General features: G+C 40.2%; 1 protein-coding gene across 1 annotated transcript in view; it reads right to left on the reverse strand.

Moving 5' to 3' along the window:
* LOC139764293 (uncharacterized) overlaps positions 1-19219 on the reverse strand; it is a 182700-nt gene that overhangs the window by 23493 nt on the left and 139988 nt on the right. The window contains exon 4 of the mRNA XM_071690780.1: positions 1033-1228. Coding sequence (XP_071546881.1) covers positions 1033-1228 — 196 coding nt within the window. The remainder of the gene's footprint in view (positions 1-1032; positions 1229-19219) is intronic.

Raw genomic sequence — 19219 nt, forward strand, 5'->3', positions numbered from 1 at the left:
CAGAGCCAGGAACAGACAAAAAAAGCCTACTCAGTCTCTGTCATGTGTAATAAACTGAAACCACAACTCCCTAACCACATCCAGGCCTCACAGACCTTTCCATGATTTAACCCAGATGTTTCACATGCCCTGGTTCAGTCCATTGACAGCACGTCAACCTCGGTATACCACATCGTTCCAATTCACTCTATTCCTTGCACACCTTTCACCCTCCAGCGTGTTCAGGCCCTGATCACTCAAAATCTTTTTCACTCCATCCTTCCACCTCCAAATTGGTCTCCTGTTTCTCCTTGTTCCCTCCACCTCTGAAATATACATCCTCTTTGTCAACCTTTCCTCATTCATTATCTTCAAATGTCCACACCATTTCAACACACACTCTTCTGCTCTCTCAACCACACTCTTTTTATTACCACACATCTCTCTTACCCTTTCATTACTCACTTGATCAAACCACCTCATACCACATAACGTCCTCAGACATTTCATTTCCAACACATTCACTCTCCTCTTTACAACCCTATCTATAGCCCATACCTCACAACCATATAATATTGTTGGAACTACTATTCCTTCAAACATGTCCAGATTTGCTTTCCGAGATAACATTTTCTCTTTCCACACATTCTTCATAGCTCCCAAAACTTTCGTCCCCTTCCCCACCCTTAACTCTTTTCCACCTTCATGCAGGAGGGTGAAATGCATGCACAGGACAGTCAACTAGAGCAATGTGATATAAAAGGGGTTGTCACTGGTCTGAACCGGGGCAATGATGCAACTAAGGGGAAACCATTGAAAGGTCTATGGGGACTGATAGCAGATAAGGGATATGGCTTTAGCGCAATACACATGACAGCTAGAGAATGAATGTAAACAAATGGGGTCCTTCGTGGTCTGTTTCTAGCACTAGCACACTCATGTAGGAAAATGTAAATAGGAAAATGTAAATAAGTACAAAAGAAAGATTTGACAAAAAAAAAAAAAAAAAATGATTGATCACAATTACAGAGCATATATTTCTGTGTAACTTACCCATTCCTGAGCCATCCCCTCTGAATGCACCCCGGATTTTCTTGATGCGTTCGTAAAAAGAGTCTGGTAAGACATGGAGTGCAATTCCAGGACCAGTCATCACCACCATGAGGAAGATGTACACCAGTACAACCCCAGGCACCAAGTGGCCCACTATTGCACCAACACTTAGCACCGTCGTCAGAATTGCACAAAACTGAAATATAAAAAAGAACACACTTAGACATCTACAAACCTAATTGGCAAGAAAACAATTATCATGAATAATGGTAAAATTATGCATGTTTCCAAGAGTTCTTACAATATGGTTTTACTTGCTGGTTATTTACATCTTAATGAAATACAGGAAGACCTTTTCTATTGCTAGCAACACTTAATTCATGCATATCATAATACGGCCACATTTGTGAACTGATCTGTAATGTCATTAGCCAGCCAACATCACATGTAAAAGGCTACACAGCCTTCACAGCTGGCAATCATGGGAACTTAAATTATTATAAGCTTCACACCTGGCCATCACATGAAATTCTACCTCTCGTACAAAGCTGGCTATCACGTGAACTTATACATCAGCTTCACACCTGGCCGTCACATGAAATTCTACCTCCCCTACATAGCTGGCTATCACATGACCTTATACATTAGCTTCATACATGGCCATCACATGAAATTCTACCTCCCCTACACAGCTGGCTATCACATGACCTTATACATTAGCTTCATACATGGCCATCACATAAAATTCTACCTCCCCTACACAGCTGGCCATCACATGAACCTATACATCAGCATCACATCTAACCATCACATGAAATTCTACCTCTCGTACACAGCTGGCCATCACATGAACTTATACATCAGCATCACATCTAGCAATCACATGATCTTATACCTCTCCTAAACAGCTGGCTATCATTCATAGTTGGCTATCACGTGAACTTATACATCAGCTTCACACCTGGCCGTCGCATGAAATTCTACCTCCCCTACATAGCTGGCTATCACATGACCTTATACACTAGCTTCATACATGGCCATCACATGAAATTCTACCTCCCCTACACAGCTGGCTATCACATGAACTTATACATTAGCTTCATACATGGCCATCACATGAAATTTTACCTCCCCTACACAGCTGGCTATCACGACCTTATACATTAGCTTCATACATGGCTATCACATGAAATTCTACCTCCCCTAAACAGCTGGCTATCACGTGACGTTAAACATTAGCTTCACACCTGGCCATCACATGGCATTCTACCTCCCCTACACAGCTGGCTATCACATGAACTTATATACATCAGCTTCACACCTGGCCATCACATGACATGCTACCTCTCATACAAAGCTGGCTATCACGTGAACTTATACATCAGCTTCACACCCGGCCATCACATGAAATTCTACCTCCCCTACAAAGCTGGCTATCCCGTGAACTTATACATCAGCCTCACACCTGGCCATCACATGAAATTCTACCTCTCGTACAAAGCTGGCTATCACGTGACCTTATACATTAGCTTCACACCTGGCCATCACATGAAATTCTACCTCCCCTACAGAGCTGGCTATCACATGAACTTATACATCAGCTTCACACCTGGCCATCACATGACATTCTACCTCCCCTACACAGCTGGCTATCACGTGACCTTATACATTAGCTTCACACCTGGCCATGAAATTCTACCTCCCCTACACAGCTGGCTATCACGTGACCTTATACATTAGCTTCACACCTGGCCATCACATGAAATTCTACCTCCCCTACACAGCTCGCTATCACGTGAACTTATACATCAGCTTCACACCGGGCCATCAAATGACATTCTACCTCTTGTACAAAGCTGGCTATCACGTGAACTTATACATTAGCTTCACACCGGGCCATCACATGAAATTCTACCTCCCCTACACAGCTGGCTATCACGTGAACTTATATATCAGCTTCACACCTGGCCATCACATGAAATTCTACCTACCCTACACAGCTGGCTATCACGTGAACTTATACATCAGCTTCACACCTGGCCATCACATGAAATTCTACCTCCCCTACAGCTGGCTATCACATAAACTTATACATCAGCTTCACACCTGACCATCACATGAAATTCTACCTCCCCTACACAGCTGGCTATAACATGATCTTATACATTAGCTTCACACCTGGCCATCACATGAAATTCTACCTCGCCTACACAGCTGGCTATCACGTGAACTTATACATCGGCATCACATCTAGCCATCACATGAAATTCTACCTCCCCTTCACAGCTGGCTATCACGTGAACTTATACATCAGCTTCACACCTGACCATCACATGAAATTCTACCTCTCGTACAAAGCTGGCTATCACGTGAACTTATACATTAGCTTCATACATGGCCATCACATGAAAGTCTACCTCCCCTACACAGCTGGCTATCACATGAACTTATACATCGGCTTCACATCTAGCAATCACATGATCTTATACCTCTACCAAACAGCTGGCTATCGCATGACCTTATACAGCAGCTTCAAACGTGGCCATCTCGTGAAATTGTACCAACACCTACACAGCTGGCTATGCTGTGACCTCTTTACGTAACCTACACAGCTGGCTATCACTTGAACTTAAAAACACTACATTTAGCAGTGGCCATCACATGAATTTAACCCAAGCTGCTACAGGAGAATGTAGACCTCCAAAAGATTGGCCACATCTTCACAACATGAAAAGCTAATCACCAATTGTACTTATGGTGAATCTCCCCTCCCCCCCCAAAAAAAAATAAATAAAAAATAAAAAATTAAAAAATCTCCCCAATTAAAAATACTGAAACTTACAAAATACATTCCCCAAGTCACTCAAAAAATCTTTGACTAATACATTTCGCTCCGACATTCCATATGCTAATGACAACCCAGTCGATAACCAAAATAAAGAATAAATTCAAACCTAAAGCGACATTTCTCTCTCTCTCTCTCTATCTCTGAATTCTCTACCCATCACTGCAATACTCTACGTGTCTCTCTCTCTCTCTATCACTGCAATACTCTACATATGTCACTTTCTCATCATCTCTCTCTCTCTCTCTCTCAGCCCATCACTGCCCAATACTCTACACATGTCACTCTCTCGTCATCATTTCACCCACGTCCCTCGAGACGTGTGCCTTCAGCTGCCAACACCCCCCTTAATGCTCGTCACACACATGCCATTGCATTATCATGACGTTATGTAAGCGGGGCGGCTGGCCAGTCTAATGAACACTTAAGCGTGTCAGGGAAGACACGTGCATGTGAGAGAGAGAGAGAGAGAGAGAGACTTTCCGTGTGTGTGTGTGTGTGTGAGTGACTACGTGCTTGTGTTTAAGTGTGTGCTTGTGCTTGTGTGTGTGTGTGTGTTTTATCTATTATTTAAGTGGTACAGGAGACTAGTGGTTTACACCCACGTTGCCCCTAAACCTTATTCATATACACCATGTCTTTATTTCTGAACATGTACATTTGTTAGTATATATGTATGTGTGTACGTATGTACGTATGGATGTACGTAGATGTGTATGTAGGTATGTATACACACATCAGCCTAAGGCAAAGACTCCCATTGGGGGAAAGGAAGAACACCTGGGTTGGGTGTGGGCCGACTGCCCCAAACCCGGGCCCACGGCTGGCCCCTACCTACGCCAACCTCATCATGGTCAGCAACGCTACGCACCACGACAGGGATGACCCGTGTGGACGTCAATTTCCCATTTTCACATTAATAGTAATGTACTCGGTGTGTTTACATACCTTATCTCTGCCTGGGGGGCGGCCGATGTAATTCTGGCCATTTTTTTCTTCCATAGCCTATTCATCGTTATTTTAGGATGTACAGAACCTACGTACGCAACAACGTCAATGAAGAAGTGGGCATCACGGTGTATTGGGCCCTAATAGGGCATCACAGTGTATTGGGCCCTAATAGACCTTAAGCCATCTCCTCTCACTTCTGGACCCTGAAAACGCCAATTCACGCACTATTTTATAATACATTCTTCCCATTTCTCTTCTCCATAAATAGGAGCGGAATCTCATCACACTTTTAAGTTTGCCTGGCCTTTGTACACCGGATAATACACAATAATAAGGGAATGTTTTGCTCCGTTGACGCCGCCATATTGGTTTAGGTCGGCGACACCGATGCGACTGGTCCGTTGGTTCTAATTCCAAATGTGACAAACATGTTGAAAAAAAAATTGAAAATTACGAAATTTACGCAAGAAATTAAAGCATAAAATAAAATGCCAATGGACTGTAGTATTTTAAAACTCCTTTGGCACAAAGACACGTCCATTCCCTTAAGTGTTTGACCAAAAGGATTTTAAAATTTCACACGGTATTTTCATTCAGTAAAGATAAAAAGAAAAAACCCTTTGAAAGCGTGAAGGAAGTAAAGATGAAAGACATTTGACAAGCGTGAATGAAGTATTATCTTCACCCCATCCTCACTCGAACGAATAAAGAGCAAAACTTAATATTATTCACAACATACGCCACCAAAGCTACGCCATATTCCAGTACCCACCCAAACACCTTTGACCAACCCTTATTTGATCAGATTCCTCACACACGAACGCACAAACGACCCTCCCTACGCCTCAGTGGGGCGTCAAAGGCGTATTTCAAGACCTCTCTAGATGCTAAATGACAAACCAGGCCATTGTTGGTAAAATAAAAGGCATTAAACTACCTCCCACAATGTTGGGCCTTTCTGTAAATTCTCTTGGGTAAATTCACATCAGACCATCCAATTAATTCACTTTCTTTAATCTTCTACCGGAAAATAAAGAAGGCGGGAATAATTCTTATAAATGTGAACCTAACTGTCAAATCATCTTTACAGCTAATTGAATAAATGAACATAAAAAAAAAGCCCACATCTCAGGCCTTTATTAAACCTTCTGTCAATACATTTGTCTAAGTAAATGTCTCTGTAAACTGTGTATAAAAAAATGTGTCTATGTAAATTGAGCGTGTGTAAAAAAACAAAATGTATCTATGTAACCTGAGTATGTAAATCTAACATTATTCATGTTTATCACAGTCTACCACACCTGGTTTTCTATGAGCAAGTGGTTTCACACAGTTTACACCCTGGAGTATGCAAATAACGCCATTATGAGAAAATAATGGCTTCTCTCTCTCTCTCTCTCGGACCTTGGGGTCTATGTGGTCTGTGTATCGATATAACACGCTTCTCTCTCTCTCTCTCTCTCTCTCTCTCTCTCTCTCTCTCTCTCTCTCTCTCTCTCTCTCTCTCTCTCTCTCTCTCTCTCTCTCTCTCTCTCTCTATCTATCTATCTATCTATCTATATCTATCGCCCGAAAGATATATTAAGCTATGTAAGACCTATAAACCACCACACAAATACATGTGCAATTTACGATGTGTGTGTGTGTGTGTGTGTGTGTGTGTGTGTGTGTGTGTGTGTGTGTGTGTGTGTGTGTTTGACGTACACACACACACACTTTTGTTTACACCTTAAGGGGAATATGTAAATCATATGTACTTTTCAGCACATACTGACACAGTACAAAACACCTCCACTAAAAATACACAGTGGGGTTCTAATGCCAGTGCCATATGTACACCCCAGTACATATGTACATGTACTAACATATTGGAAAGGATCACAATTTTGCGCGTGATCAAGTATATTCCTATGAGTCCACGGGGGGAAATGAAACACGAAAAGTTCCCAAGTGCACTTTCGTGTCATAATCACATCATCAGGGGAGACACAAGAGAGAAATATAACAGTCAGTTGATATACAACGAAGAGACGAAGCTAGGACGCCATTGGGTAAACATGCGATTGTCCAATCACATGTTTACCAAATCCAATCTAAGGACACTGGGTTCGTTTCCAAAGTGAACACTGCATTCATTTCCACATCTAACCCAAAGTTAATAGTATGCAAATTAGTCGAAGAAAATAAATAATATTCACAGGGGAATTTACATAAAGTATCAGACTATCGTATTTCTAAAAGTATCGTACCCTTTGTGTAAATATAACACTGAAATTCCAAAGAACCTCACTCCATCATCCAGGGTCGAGTGTCTGGGTTCGAGTCCTGGCTCCGGCAGTCGGTCCACAGTCAACCCAGCTGTTCATCCATCCTCTGAGGGGGTTTGGTTGATGAAGTGGGTCCCGGGTTCAGATGTATACACACACACACACACACACACACACACACACACACACACACACACAAATAGGAACAGAGAAAGGGGCCAAGTGAGGATATTCCCTCTAAGGCTCAGTCCTCTGTTCTTAACGCTACCTCGCTGACGCGGAAAACGGCGAATATGTATGATACACACACACACACACACACACACACACACATATATATATATATATATATATATATATATATATATATAGAGAGAGAGAGAGAGAGAGAGAGAGAGAGAGAGAGAGAGAGAGAGAGAGAGAGAGAGAGAGAGAGAGAGATGGCCTTAATTAGGGCCTCAAACGACTCCACACGAATATATATAGCAAAAAAAAAAAAAAAGCAGAAAAAACGTTAAGGAAGAGTCTTTGTTTAAATGCCTGCCGTGTGAAAACGTTTCTCAGTACACCAAGGGGGGGCGCTACATCCCTGAGATAGGAGACGAGACAAAGAGATAAGGCGCGCGCGCCTTTCTAAAATTAGCCCACGCCCCACCACGCGGGATGTCTGGTTTTCAAGAACTAGCCATGAGCCATCCCTCCCCCACCTAAAACGTAAACCCACGCCCTTAATTCACCTCCTCAACCATCAATCCCGCCTCTGGGTCGTCCACAAACGACCCCCGCGCCCTCAGGAGGCGAATCAGGGTGCCCTCGGGGAAGCCATGATGAACGAGAGAGGTATTTGTAAGGTGAGGAAGGGAGAGGTGGAGGTGGCGGGAGCGGCCATTTTCGCGCCAGCCACCTGCCAATTGGCCCCCACATTTTCCCGCCAAATACCGCCAACATGCCTAGCGTGTCCCGCTCGCCACACAGGCGCGACCTTGCTCCACCGACGCGGTGGGAAAAATATGTCAATAAACAAGTTATTTTTCCCCTCCAAATAAACAAAATGCAAGATAGGCATGCGGGTCGCATGATGGCGTATATCTGTCTTCAAGTTCATGACGATCTAGTTCTAGAAACAGCTTATCTAGTCCTAGAGACGACTTGAGAAACTAGAATGTGTACGGTGGTTGAAGTGGGTTAGGCGTGCCATCGTGCCACTTCGCTAACTTGGAATTTTTTTCGTCTGAATTTTGCTCAGGAATCGCTAAGCAACTAATCTTTTTCATCTGAATTTTGAACATGAATTCCTAAGCAACTAAAGCAACTAATCTTTTTCATCTGAATTTTGAACATGAATTCCTAAGCAACTTAAGCAACTAATCTTTTTCATCTGAATTTTGAACATGAATTCCTAAGTAAATAATCTTTTTCATCTGAATTTTGAACAGGAATACCTAAGCAACTAATCTTTTTCATCTGAATTTCGAACAGGAATCCCTAAGAGAATCTTTTTCACCTGAATTTTGCTCAGGAATCGCTAAACAAATCTTTTTCACCTGAATTTTGCTCAGGATCGCTAGGCTACTAATCTTTTTCACCTGAATTTTGCTCAGGAATCGCTTAGCTTCTAATCTTTTTCACCTGAACTGTGCTCGGGAATCGCTAGACGACTAATCTTTTTCACCTGAATTTTGCTCAGGAATCGCTAAACAAATCTTTTTCACCTGAATTTTGCTCAGGAATCGCTTAGCTACTAATCTTTTTCACCTGGACTGTGCTCGGGAATCGCTACACGACTAATCTTTTTCACCTGGATTTTGCTCAGGAATCGCTAATCGACTAATCTTTTTCACCTAAATTTTGCTCAGGAATCGCTAAGCTACTAATCTTTTTCACCTGGATTTTGCTCAGGAATCGCTAAGCGACTAATCTTTTTCACCTGAATTTTGCTCTGGAATCGCTGAGCTACTAATCTTTTTCACCTAAATTTTGCTCAGGAATCGCTAAGCGACTAATCTTTTTCACCTGAATTTTGCTCTGGAATCGCTAAGCTACTAATCTTTTTCACCTAAATTTTGCTCAGGAATCGCTTAGCTACTAATCTTTTTCACCTGGACTGTGCTCGGGAATCGCTACACGACTAATCTTTTTCACCTAAATTTTGCTTAGGAATCGCAAAGCTATTAATCTTTTTCACCTAAATTTTGCTCAGGAATCGCTAAGCGACTAATCTTTTTCACCTGAATTTTGCTCAGGACTGAATCACATAATCTTTTTCACTCGAATTTTTAGAACAGGAATCGACTAATCTTTTTCACATGACTATCCAACAGTAGTCCTATCCCAGCCTATTCGTAAATTCCTGGCTAGGCTGAGTGAATCTTTTTTTCCCTCCCAAATTTTTCTCCATAATTTCACCACAGAATTTTTTTTCTTCCCAAATTTCTCTCCATAATATTTTTTTTTCCCAAATTTCTCTCCATAATATTTTTTTTCTTCCCAAATTTCTCTCCATAATATTTTTTTTCTTCCCAAATTTCTCTCCATAATATTTTTTTTCTTCCCAAATTTCTCTCCATAATATTTTTTTTCTTCCCAAATTTCTCTCCATAATTTCACCATAAATATTTTTTTTTTCGATATAGTCCCATCTCAATGAACTTCAAATGGACACTAATTATCTTTTTTAATTTACGATACGAAATTAATTAATTAACAGTGTTTTCTCGTGTACATAAATTCATCATAAATCTAAGAAAAAACAATTCAAATATAACAAAAATAATGATAAATAATTTATATGGAAATGTCTAAACTTCAGTATAAGTCTGCTAAAAATAAAAAAAAAATTAAAACAAAAATAATGACATAATTTATATGGAAATGTCTAAACTTCAATATGTCTGCTTATATAAAAAAAAAAAACAATTAAAACAACAAAATAATGATAAATAATTTATATGGAAATGTCTAAACTTCAATATATACACACTGGATTCAGTTCATGGTCTTAGGATAAATTATTTATTTTTAATATGGAAAGCGAAGGACCACGGGCCAAAGATCTGGGAGACCATCTGCAGAAGTGACGGTAAAACGAGACGAATCTGACAATATTCTAAGTCACCAAATATCTTTCCAAGTCACCATGATCACCAAATATCTTTCAAGTCACCCAATATTACCAAATATCTTTCCAAGTCACGATTATCACCAAATATCTTTCAAGTCGCCAAATATCTTCCAAGTCACCAAATATTACCAAATATCTTCCAAGTCACTAAATATTACCAAATATCTTTCAAGTCACCAAATATTACCAAATATCTTCCAAGTCACCAAATATTACCAAATAACTTCCAAGTCATGATTATCACTAAATATCATTCAAGTCGCCAAATATCTTCTAAGTCACCAAATATCTTCCGTCATCATTATCACCAAATATCTTTCAAGTCGCCAAATATCTTCCAAGTCACCAAATATCTTCTAAGTCACCATTATCACCAAATATCTTTCAAGTCGCCAAATATCTTCCAAGTCACCATTATCATCAAATATCTTTCAAGTCGCCAAATATCTTGAAAGTCACCAAATATCTTCCAAGTCACCATTATCACCAAATATCTTTCAAGTCGTCAAATATCTTCCAAGTCACCATTATCACCAAATATCTTCCAAGTCACCAAATATCTTCCAAGTCGCCAAATATCTTCCAAGTCACCAAATATCTTCCAAGTCACCATTATCACCAAATATCTTTCAAGTCGTCAAATATCTTCCAAGTCACCATTATCACCAAATATCTTTCAAGTCGTCAAATATCTTCCACGTCACCAAATATCTTCCAAGTCACCATCATCACCAAATATCTTCCAAGTCACCATTATCACCAAATATCTTCCAAGTCACCATTATCACCAAATATCTTTCAAGTCGCCAAATATCTTCCAAGTCACCATTATCACCAAATATCTTTCAAGTCACCATTATCACCAAATATCTTCCAAGTCACCATTATCACCAAATATCTTTCAAGTCACCATTATCACCAAATATCTTCCAAGTCATCATTATCACCAAATATCTTCCAAGTCACCATTATCACCAAATATCTTCCAAATCACCATTATCACCAAATATCTTTCAAGTCGCCAAATATCTTCCAAGTCACCAAATATCTTCCAAGTCACCATTATCACCAAATATCTTCCAAGTCACCATTATCACTAAATATCTTCCAAGTCACCAAATATCTTCCAAGTCACCATTATCACCATATATCTTTCAAGTCGTCAAATATCTTCCAAGTCACCATTATCACCAAATATCTTCCAAATCACCATTATCACCAAATATCTTTCAAGTCGCCAAATATCTTCCAAGTCACCAAATATCTTCCAAGTCACCATTATCACCAAATATCTTCCAAGTCACCATTATCACCAAATATCTTCCAAGTCACCATTATCACCAAATATCTTCCAAGTCACCATTATCACCAAATATCTTCCAAGTCACCATTATCACAAATATCTTTCAAGTCGTCAAATATCTTCCAAGTCACCATTATCACCAAATATCTTCCAAGTCACCAAATATCTTCCAAGTCGCCATTATCACCAAATATCTTCCAAGTCACCATTATCACCAAATATCTTCCAAATCACCATTATCACCAAATATCTTCCAAGTCACCATTATCTTCCAAGTCATCATTATCACCATATATCTTTCAAGTCGCCAAATATCCTCCAAGTCACCAAATATCTTCCAAGTCACCATTATCACCAAATATCTTCCAAGTCACCAAATATCTTCCAAGTCACCATTATCACCAAATATCTTTCAAGTCGTCAAATATCTTCCAAGTCACCATTATCACCAAATATCTTTCAAGTCACCAAATATCTTCCAAGTCACCAAATATCTTCCAAGTCACCATTATCACCAAATATCTTTCAAGTCACCAAATATCTTTCAAGTCGCCAAATATCATCCAAGTCACCATTATCACCAAATATCTTTCAAGTCGTCAAACATCTTCCAAGTCACCAAATATCTTCCAAGTCACCATTATCACCAAATATCTTTCAAGTCACCAAATATCTTTCAAGTCGCCAAATATCATACAAGTCACCATTATCACCAAATATCTTTCAAGTCGTCAAATATCTTCCAAGTCACCATTATCACCAAATATCTTTCAATTTGCCAAATATCTTCAAAGTCACCATTATCACCAAATATCTTTCATTTGCTAAATATCTTCCAAGTCATCATTATCATCAAATATCTTTCAAGTCGCCAAATATCTTCCAAGTCACCATTATCACCAAATATCTTTCAAGTCGTCAAATATCTTCCAAGTCACCAAACATCTTTCAAGTCGCCAAATATCTTCCAAGTCACCATCATCACCAAATATCTTTCAAGTCGTCAAATATCTTCCAAGTCACCAAATATCTTTCAGGTCGCCAAATATCTTCCAAGTCACCATTATCACCAAATATCTTCCAAGTCACCATTATCACCAAATATCTTCTAAGTCACCGAATATCAGGTCAAACTTGCCTGAAGGAGGTAGATACACAAGACATTTGGGTAAGTAATGACTTATTACACCTGACTTACCGGTCAGTCACCTCAAGCCCCCGTCCTTATGTTTATGGGTCAACCCGCCCGTAATGACGCGGGAAACGGCGATCATAATAATAATAATAATAATAATAATAATAATAATAATAATAACAATAATAATATTATACACACACACACGTATATATATATATATATATATATATATATATATATATATATATATATATATATATATATATATATATATATAGCTTCGTCTCTTCGATGTATATCAATTGGCTGTTATGTTTCTCTCTCGTATCTCCCCTGATGATGTGATTATTACACGAAAGTGCACTTAGGAACTTTTCGTGTTTCATTTTACCCATGGACTCATAGAAATATATATATATATATATATATATATATATATATATATATATATATATATATATATATATATATATATATATATCAAAATGACACCGAAAACCATTCCAAAACCCTGAGGCTTGAGATAGCAACCATCTCAGGCGAAATGGAGTGTGAGATGACTGGCGCAAAAAGACGCACGCGTGTGTTTGCTCCAAAGAACAAAGGACAAAGAAATACATAGACAAACAGAGAGAGAGGAGAAGGACAAAGACAAAGGAATACATAGACAAACAGAGAGAGAAAACCCCTTTTAAGAAATTACTACCAACATGGGGAAGGGGGATCTCTCCCTCGCTCAAGCCAAGTCGGGCGGGGTGATCGGCGCGAGTTTTGGCTGAGGAAGGAAGAAGGACGATTGGGTAACCCATTGACCTCTCCCCAGATATCTCTGGGGGGACTTGGATGATGATAATGGCGGTCGGGGTTTAATGGGAGATTGGAGATAATCGCTCGTACGACATGGAGATGATCCAGGGAGACAGACCACAAAATCAAATATGGCGGATGCGACAGCTTTCTTGTCGTCGAATATGAGAGAAAAAACAAGAAATAAACATTATATTCTCACACTTCTATGTCCAAATTTCCTCTACCGACTACATTCTTTCTTCTCGTAATACGGAATAAACTGGTGGTGACGTCAGAAACGAATGACGCGTGCGGAAACAGTAAACCGTGACTGGTCACTAGGACGCCGCGCGGAGGAAACCGGCGTCACGCGGCGGCGGTGATGTACGGAGGTGCGTGAGGCGGCCCCGGCGGATCAGTCGATCGCGTGAGGTGAGACAAGGAGGTCACACGACCTTCGCCAAGGCTGCACATATTTCCAATTTTTAAATGCCTTCCAACTTTGGCGACGGGTCACGTACACTTTATTGTGTCGTAAATAAATTACTGATTGTATTTCCCTCCGCGGATGTTAGAGATAACTAAGTCCATTTAAAGAAAATAACTGTAAAAAACATCCATTTAAAAAAAACTATATAAAACGTCCATTTAAAGAAAATAACTATAAAAACATCCATTTAAAAAACTATATAAAACGTCCATTTAAAGAAAATAACTATAAAAACGTCCATTTAAAGAAAACTATATAAAACGTCCATTTAAAGAAAATAACTATATAAAACGTCCATCTAAAGAAAATAACAATATAAAAACGTCCATTTAAAGAAAACTATAAAACGTCCATTTAAAGAAAATAACTATGTAAAACGTCCATTCAAAGAAAATGATTATAAAAACGTCCAGTTAAAGAAAACTAAAACATCCATTTATAGAAAATTACTTTATAAAACGTCCAATACAGAAAATAACTTTAAAAACGTCAATTGAAGAAAATAACTAAAAAAAAGTCCATTTAAAGAAAATAATTAAAAAAGCCCATTTAAAGAAAACTTAAACATCCATTTAAAGAAAATTACTTCATAAAACGTCCATTTCAAAGAAAATAACTTTCAAAACGTCCATTAAAGAAAATAACGATACAACGTCCGTTTAAAGTTAATAACTTTTTAAAACCGACCATTTAAAGAAAAGTTAAACATCCACTTAAAAGTATTTTATTAGAGAAAATAACTAAAAAGTCCAATTAAAGAAAATAACTTTATAAGACGTTCCTTTGAAGATAATAACTTTATAAAACGTTCACTTAAAGAAAATAACTTAACAAAACGTTCATTTATAGAAAATAACTTAATAAAACGTCCATTTAAAAAATATAACTTTATAAAACGTCCATTAGAGAAAATAACTATAAAAAGTCCAATTAAAGAAAAAAACTTTATAAGACGTTTATTTAAAGAAAATAACTTTACAAAACGTCCACTTCAAGAAAATAACTTAATAAAACGTTCATTTAAAGAAAATAACTATATAAAGCGTCCATTTAGATAAAAATATAACTTTATAAACCGTCCATTTAAAGAAAATAACTATAAAACGCCCACTTAAAGAAAATAACTTTATAAAACTATTTCCCTCAAGGTTTTTGGAAATAAAAAAAGGAGTCAGGAAAAGTTATATATTTTGCATCAATGCTGTACCGAAATATGAAAATTAATATAATTAATTATCATTATAATTATTATTAATTATATATATATATATAAATTTCTTCTATACAAATCAGTATTATTTACCAAGACGAAACGCGAAATTTTTGGCAGACAAAAAAAAAAAAATTTACATTTACTCCATTGATACAAAAATTAAATTAAAATATTTAAATCATAATTTAACTCATCGAAAAAAAAATTATGGATTCCTTACAACTGATATTTAAAAAGAAATTTAATTCTTGGGAATTTTGATACATGGAACACACACACACACACACACACACACACACACACACACATACATACACACACATACACATAAACACACATACACACACACACACACACACACACACACACATACATACACACACATACACACAAACATACATACACACACACACACACACACACACACACACACACACATACACACACACAGACACACACACACACACACACACACACACACACATACACACACACACACACACACAGATAAACACAAACACACACACACAAACATACATACACACATACACATACATACACAAACACACACACACACACACACAATATAAGTTTGAGGACCGATATCTTAAAGAAAGGGGGGGGGGGGTTACCTAAAATGTCGACCCCCTTCTCCCAAAGATATTCCAAAGACAAGATTAAGGCTAGTTTTCTATTGCAGAAAAAAGAAAAGAAAACGCAAGACGGGGTGGCGGGCTATGGAGTGGAAATCATCAGTCAAAAGCCGAGGGTAATACAGTGGTCATGACGTCATCATTTGAGGGCGTCCTCATGACGTCATCATTTTCAAGGAGTCCTCATGACGTCACTTCAAGGGGTCCTCATGACGTTATTCTAAGGAGTCCTCATGACGTCATTTTAAGGAGTCCTCATGACGTCATTCTAAGGAGTCCTCATGACGTCATTCTAAGGAGTCCTTATGACGTTATTTAAAGGAGTCCTCATGACGTCATTTTAAGGAGTCCTCATGACGTCATTTTAAGGAGTCCTCATGACGCCATTCTAAGGAGTCCTCATGACGTCATTCTAAGGAGTCCTCATGACGTCATTTAAAAGAGTCCTCATCTAAGGAGTCCTCATGACGTCATTTAAGAGTCCTCATGACGTCACTTCAAGGGGTCCTCTCGCCCACGGAGGGGGGGGGAAACACCCTCCCTCCCTCCCTTCCCTCCCTCCCTCCCTTTTATAAAGACCACAGGGGAGGGGGAGGGAGGGCCCCCCTACCCTTGGGGGGGCGGGGGGCCCCTACCCTTGGGAGGGCCCCCCTACCCTGGGGGAGGGGGGGCCCTCCCTCCCCTGTGACTTTCGAGGTCAAGCAGGTGCGTGGGGGCCCCGGGCCGGGCCCGCTTGGCGCGAGTCCATTGTTCGAGAGAGAGAGAGAGAGAGAGAGAGAGAGAGAGAGAGAGAGAGAGAGAGAGAGAGAGAGAGAGAGAGAGAGAGAGAGAGAGGCTTCACAAGCGCGGGAATTTTTGAATTTTTAAAAAGAAAAAAAAAAAATTGGGGGCGTTTCCACGGCCGATATGGTCCGTGAAGCTGGTTTCCAATGACCTATCTATCTATCTATCTATCTATCTATCTATCTATCTATCTATCTATCTATATATATATATATATATATATATATATATATATATATATATATATATATATATATATATAGCTTCGTCTCTTCGTTGTATATCAACTGACTGTTATATTTCTCTCTTGTGTCTCCCCTGATGATGTGATTATGACACGAAAGTGCACTTGGCAACTTTTCGTGTTTCATTTCCCTGTGGACTCATAGGAAAATATATATATATATATATATATATATATATATATATATATATATATATATATATATATATATATATATATATATATATTAGCACACAGAGACGTAACCCGGAATTAGCGATGAAGCCAAGAGACGCGGGAGGAGAGACAGAAAATCACAGACACCGACAACCACATGTCTTCCTCCTCACGTACCTACACGGGGTCGGGTTGGGGTGGGGTCTTCCTCACGTGGCTACACGGGAATAGGGGGTCTGTCTCGCGTGGCTACACGGGAATAGGGGGGTCTGTCTCGCGTGGGTACACGGGAATAGGGGGTCTGTCTCGCGTGGCTACACGGGAATAGGGGGGTCTGTCTCGCGTCGGTACACGGGAATAGGGGGTCTGTCTCGCGTGGCTACACGGGAATAGGGGGTCTGTCTCGCGTGGGTACACGGGAATAGGGGGTCTGTCTCGCGTGGCTACACGGGAATAGGGGGTCTGTCTCGCGTGGGTACACGGGAATAGGGGAGGTCTTCCTCACGTGGGTACACGGGAATGGGGAATGGGGAGGTTCCTCACGTGGCAACACGGGGTTAGAAGGGGTGGGGCGCGGGGTGAAGGGGCCCCCATAGTGCCAAAACCGCAGCCCCGTGGGGTGTGTGTGTGTGGGGGGAAGGGGGGTGTGTGTGGGGGAAGGGGGGGTGTGTGGGGGAAGGGGGGTGTGTGGGGGAAGGGGGGTGTGTGTGGGGGAAGGGGGGTGTGTGTGGGGGGAAGGGGGTGTGTGTGGGGGGAAGGGGGGTGTGTGTGGGGGGAAGGGGGGGTGTGTGTGGGGGAAGGGGGTGGGTGTGGGGGGAAGGGGGGGGTGTGTGTGGGGGAAGGGGGGTGTGTGTGGGGGAAGGGGGTGTGTGTGGGGGAAGGGGGGTGTGTGGGGGTAAGGGGGGGGTGTGTGGGGGGAAGGGGGGTGGGTTCTGGCCAGGCAGAGGGTGAGCCAAAGACCCATATAGACCCCCATCACCCACCACCCCATCACCACCCCATCACCCAACCGGCTCCCTGCGCACGCCCCATGCGCAGCGCCGTTGGCCCCCCCTTCCCCATCACCAAATTGCACACATAATCCTTTCCCATCCTACCATTTCCCCATTCCCCCCCATTTCAAGCCAGACATTTCCCCATTAACCCCATTGATATATCCCCCCATTCCCCATTCCCTAACGTATATACACACCAGGGTAAAAGATGGGGGGTAGGAATGGGGGTAGAAATGGGGGGAGGGTCTATTTTCTACCCCCATTCCCTCCCCCATTTAAGCTTCAATAAGTCGTTCATGTTGGCCTGCGCGCGCCGCTGAGCCGAGCTCCAAAGCAATGACGTCATTCCAAGTGAAATGCGCCAACCAATGAGATCGAATCCCCCCCCCCCTCTGTAATCAAGGGGTTTGCGCACTATGTACAGAGAGAGAGAGAGAGAGAGAGAGAGAGAGAGAGAGAGAGAGAGAGAGGGAGAGAGAGAGAGAGAGAGAGAGAGAGAGAGAGAGAGAGAGAGAGAGAGAGAGAGAGTATCCATCGTTTTCTTCTCTATCTATTATCTACCAAAAGACCTCATCTCCATTAAGAATTCGATGACAAAAAAAAAAAATTCTCGTATTTAAATACGTGAAAAAAATTCTCGTATTTAAATACGTGAAAAAAATTCTCGTATTTAAATACGTGAAAACAATTCTCGTATTTAAATACGTGAAAAAATTCTCGTATTCAAATACGGGAAAAAAAATTCGTATTTAAATACGTGAAAAAAATTCTCGTATTTAAATACGTGAAAAAATTCTCGTATCTAAATACGTGAAAAAATTCTCGTATTCAAATACGTGAAAAAAATCTCGTATTTAAATACGTGAAAAAAATTCTCGTATTTAAATACGTGATCTAATAAGGCCTTTTTTTTTCCATAAAACTTATAAAAAAAAAGCACAACACGTCGACGAAATACGATCGTATTGCGAAACTTGCACGTATTTCCCCCCACCAGAAGGTGGGCGACCATACCCAGCTACAGTATGGAGGGCGTATTATAATCGCCGACTGTAATAAGGAACGAAAAAACAAATAAGCGACTTAAAATAAGGACGCAATTAACCAAATGCTTATCTAAGAGCGACGGATACACGCAGCGACTGTAATCAGGAAGGAGAAATAAGGCCAGCGACTGACTTAAATACGGGTGAATAATCAGGGAATGTAATAAGGACAAAAAAAGGCCAGCGACTGCAA

Source organism: Panulirus ornatus, chromosome 49 (genome assembly GCF_036320965.1).
Source record: "Panulirus ornatus isolate Po-2019 chromosome 49, ASM3632096v1, whole genome shotgun sequence".
In the NCBI taxonomy this organism is placed as follows: Eukaryota; Metazoa; Arthropoda; class Malacostraca; order Decapoda; family Palinuridae; genus Panulirus; species Panulirus ornatus.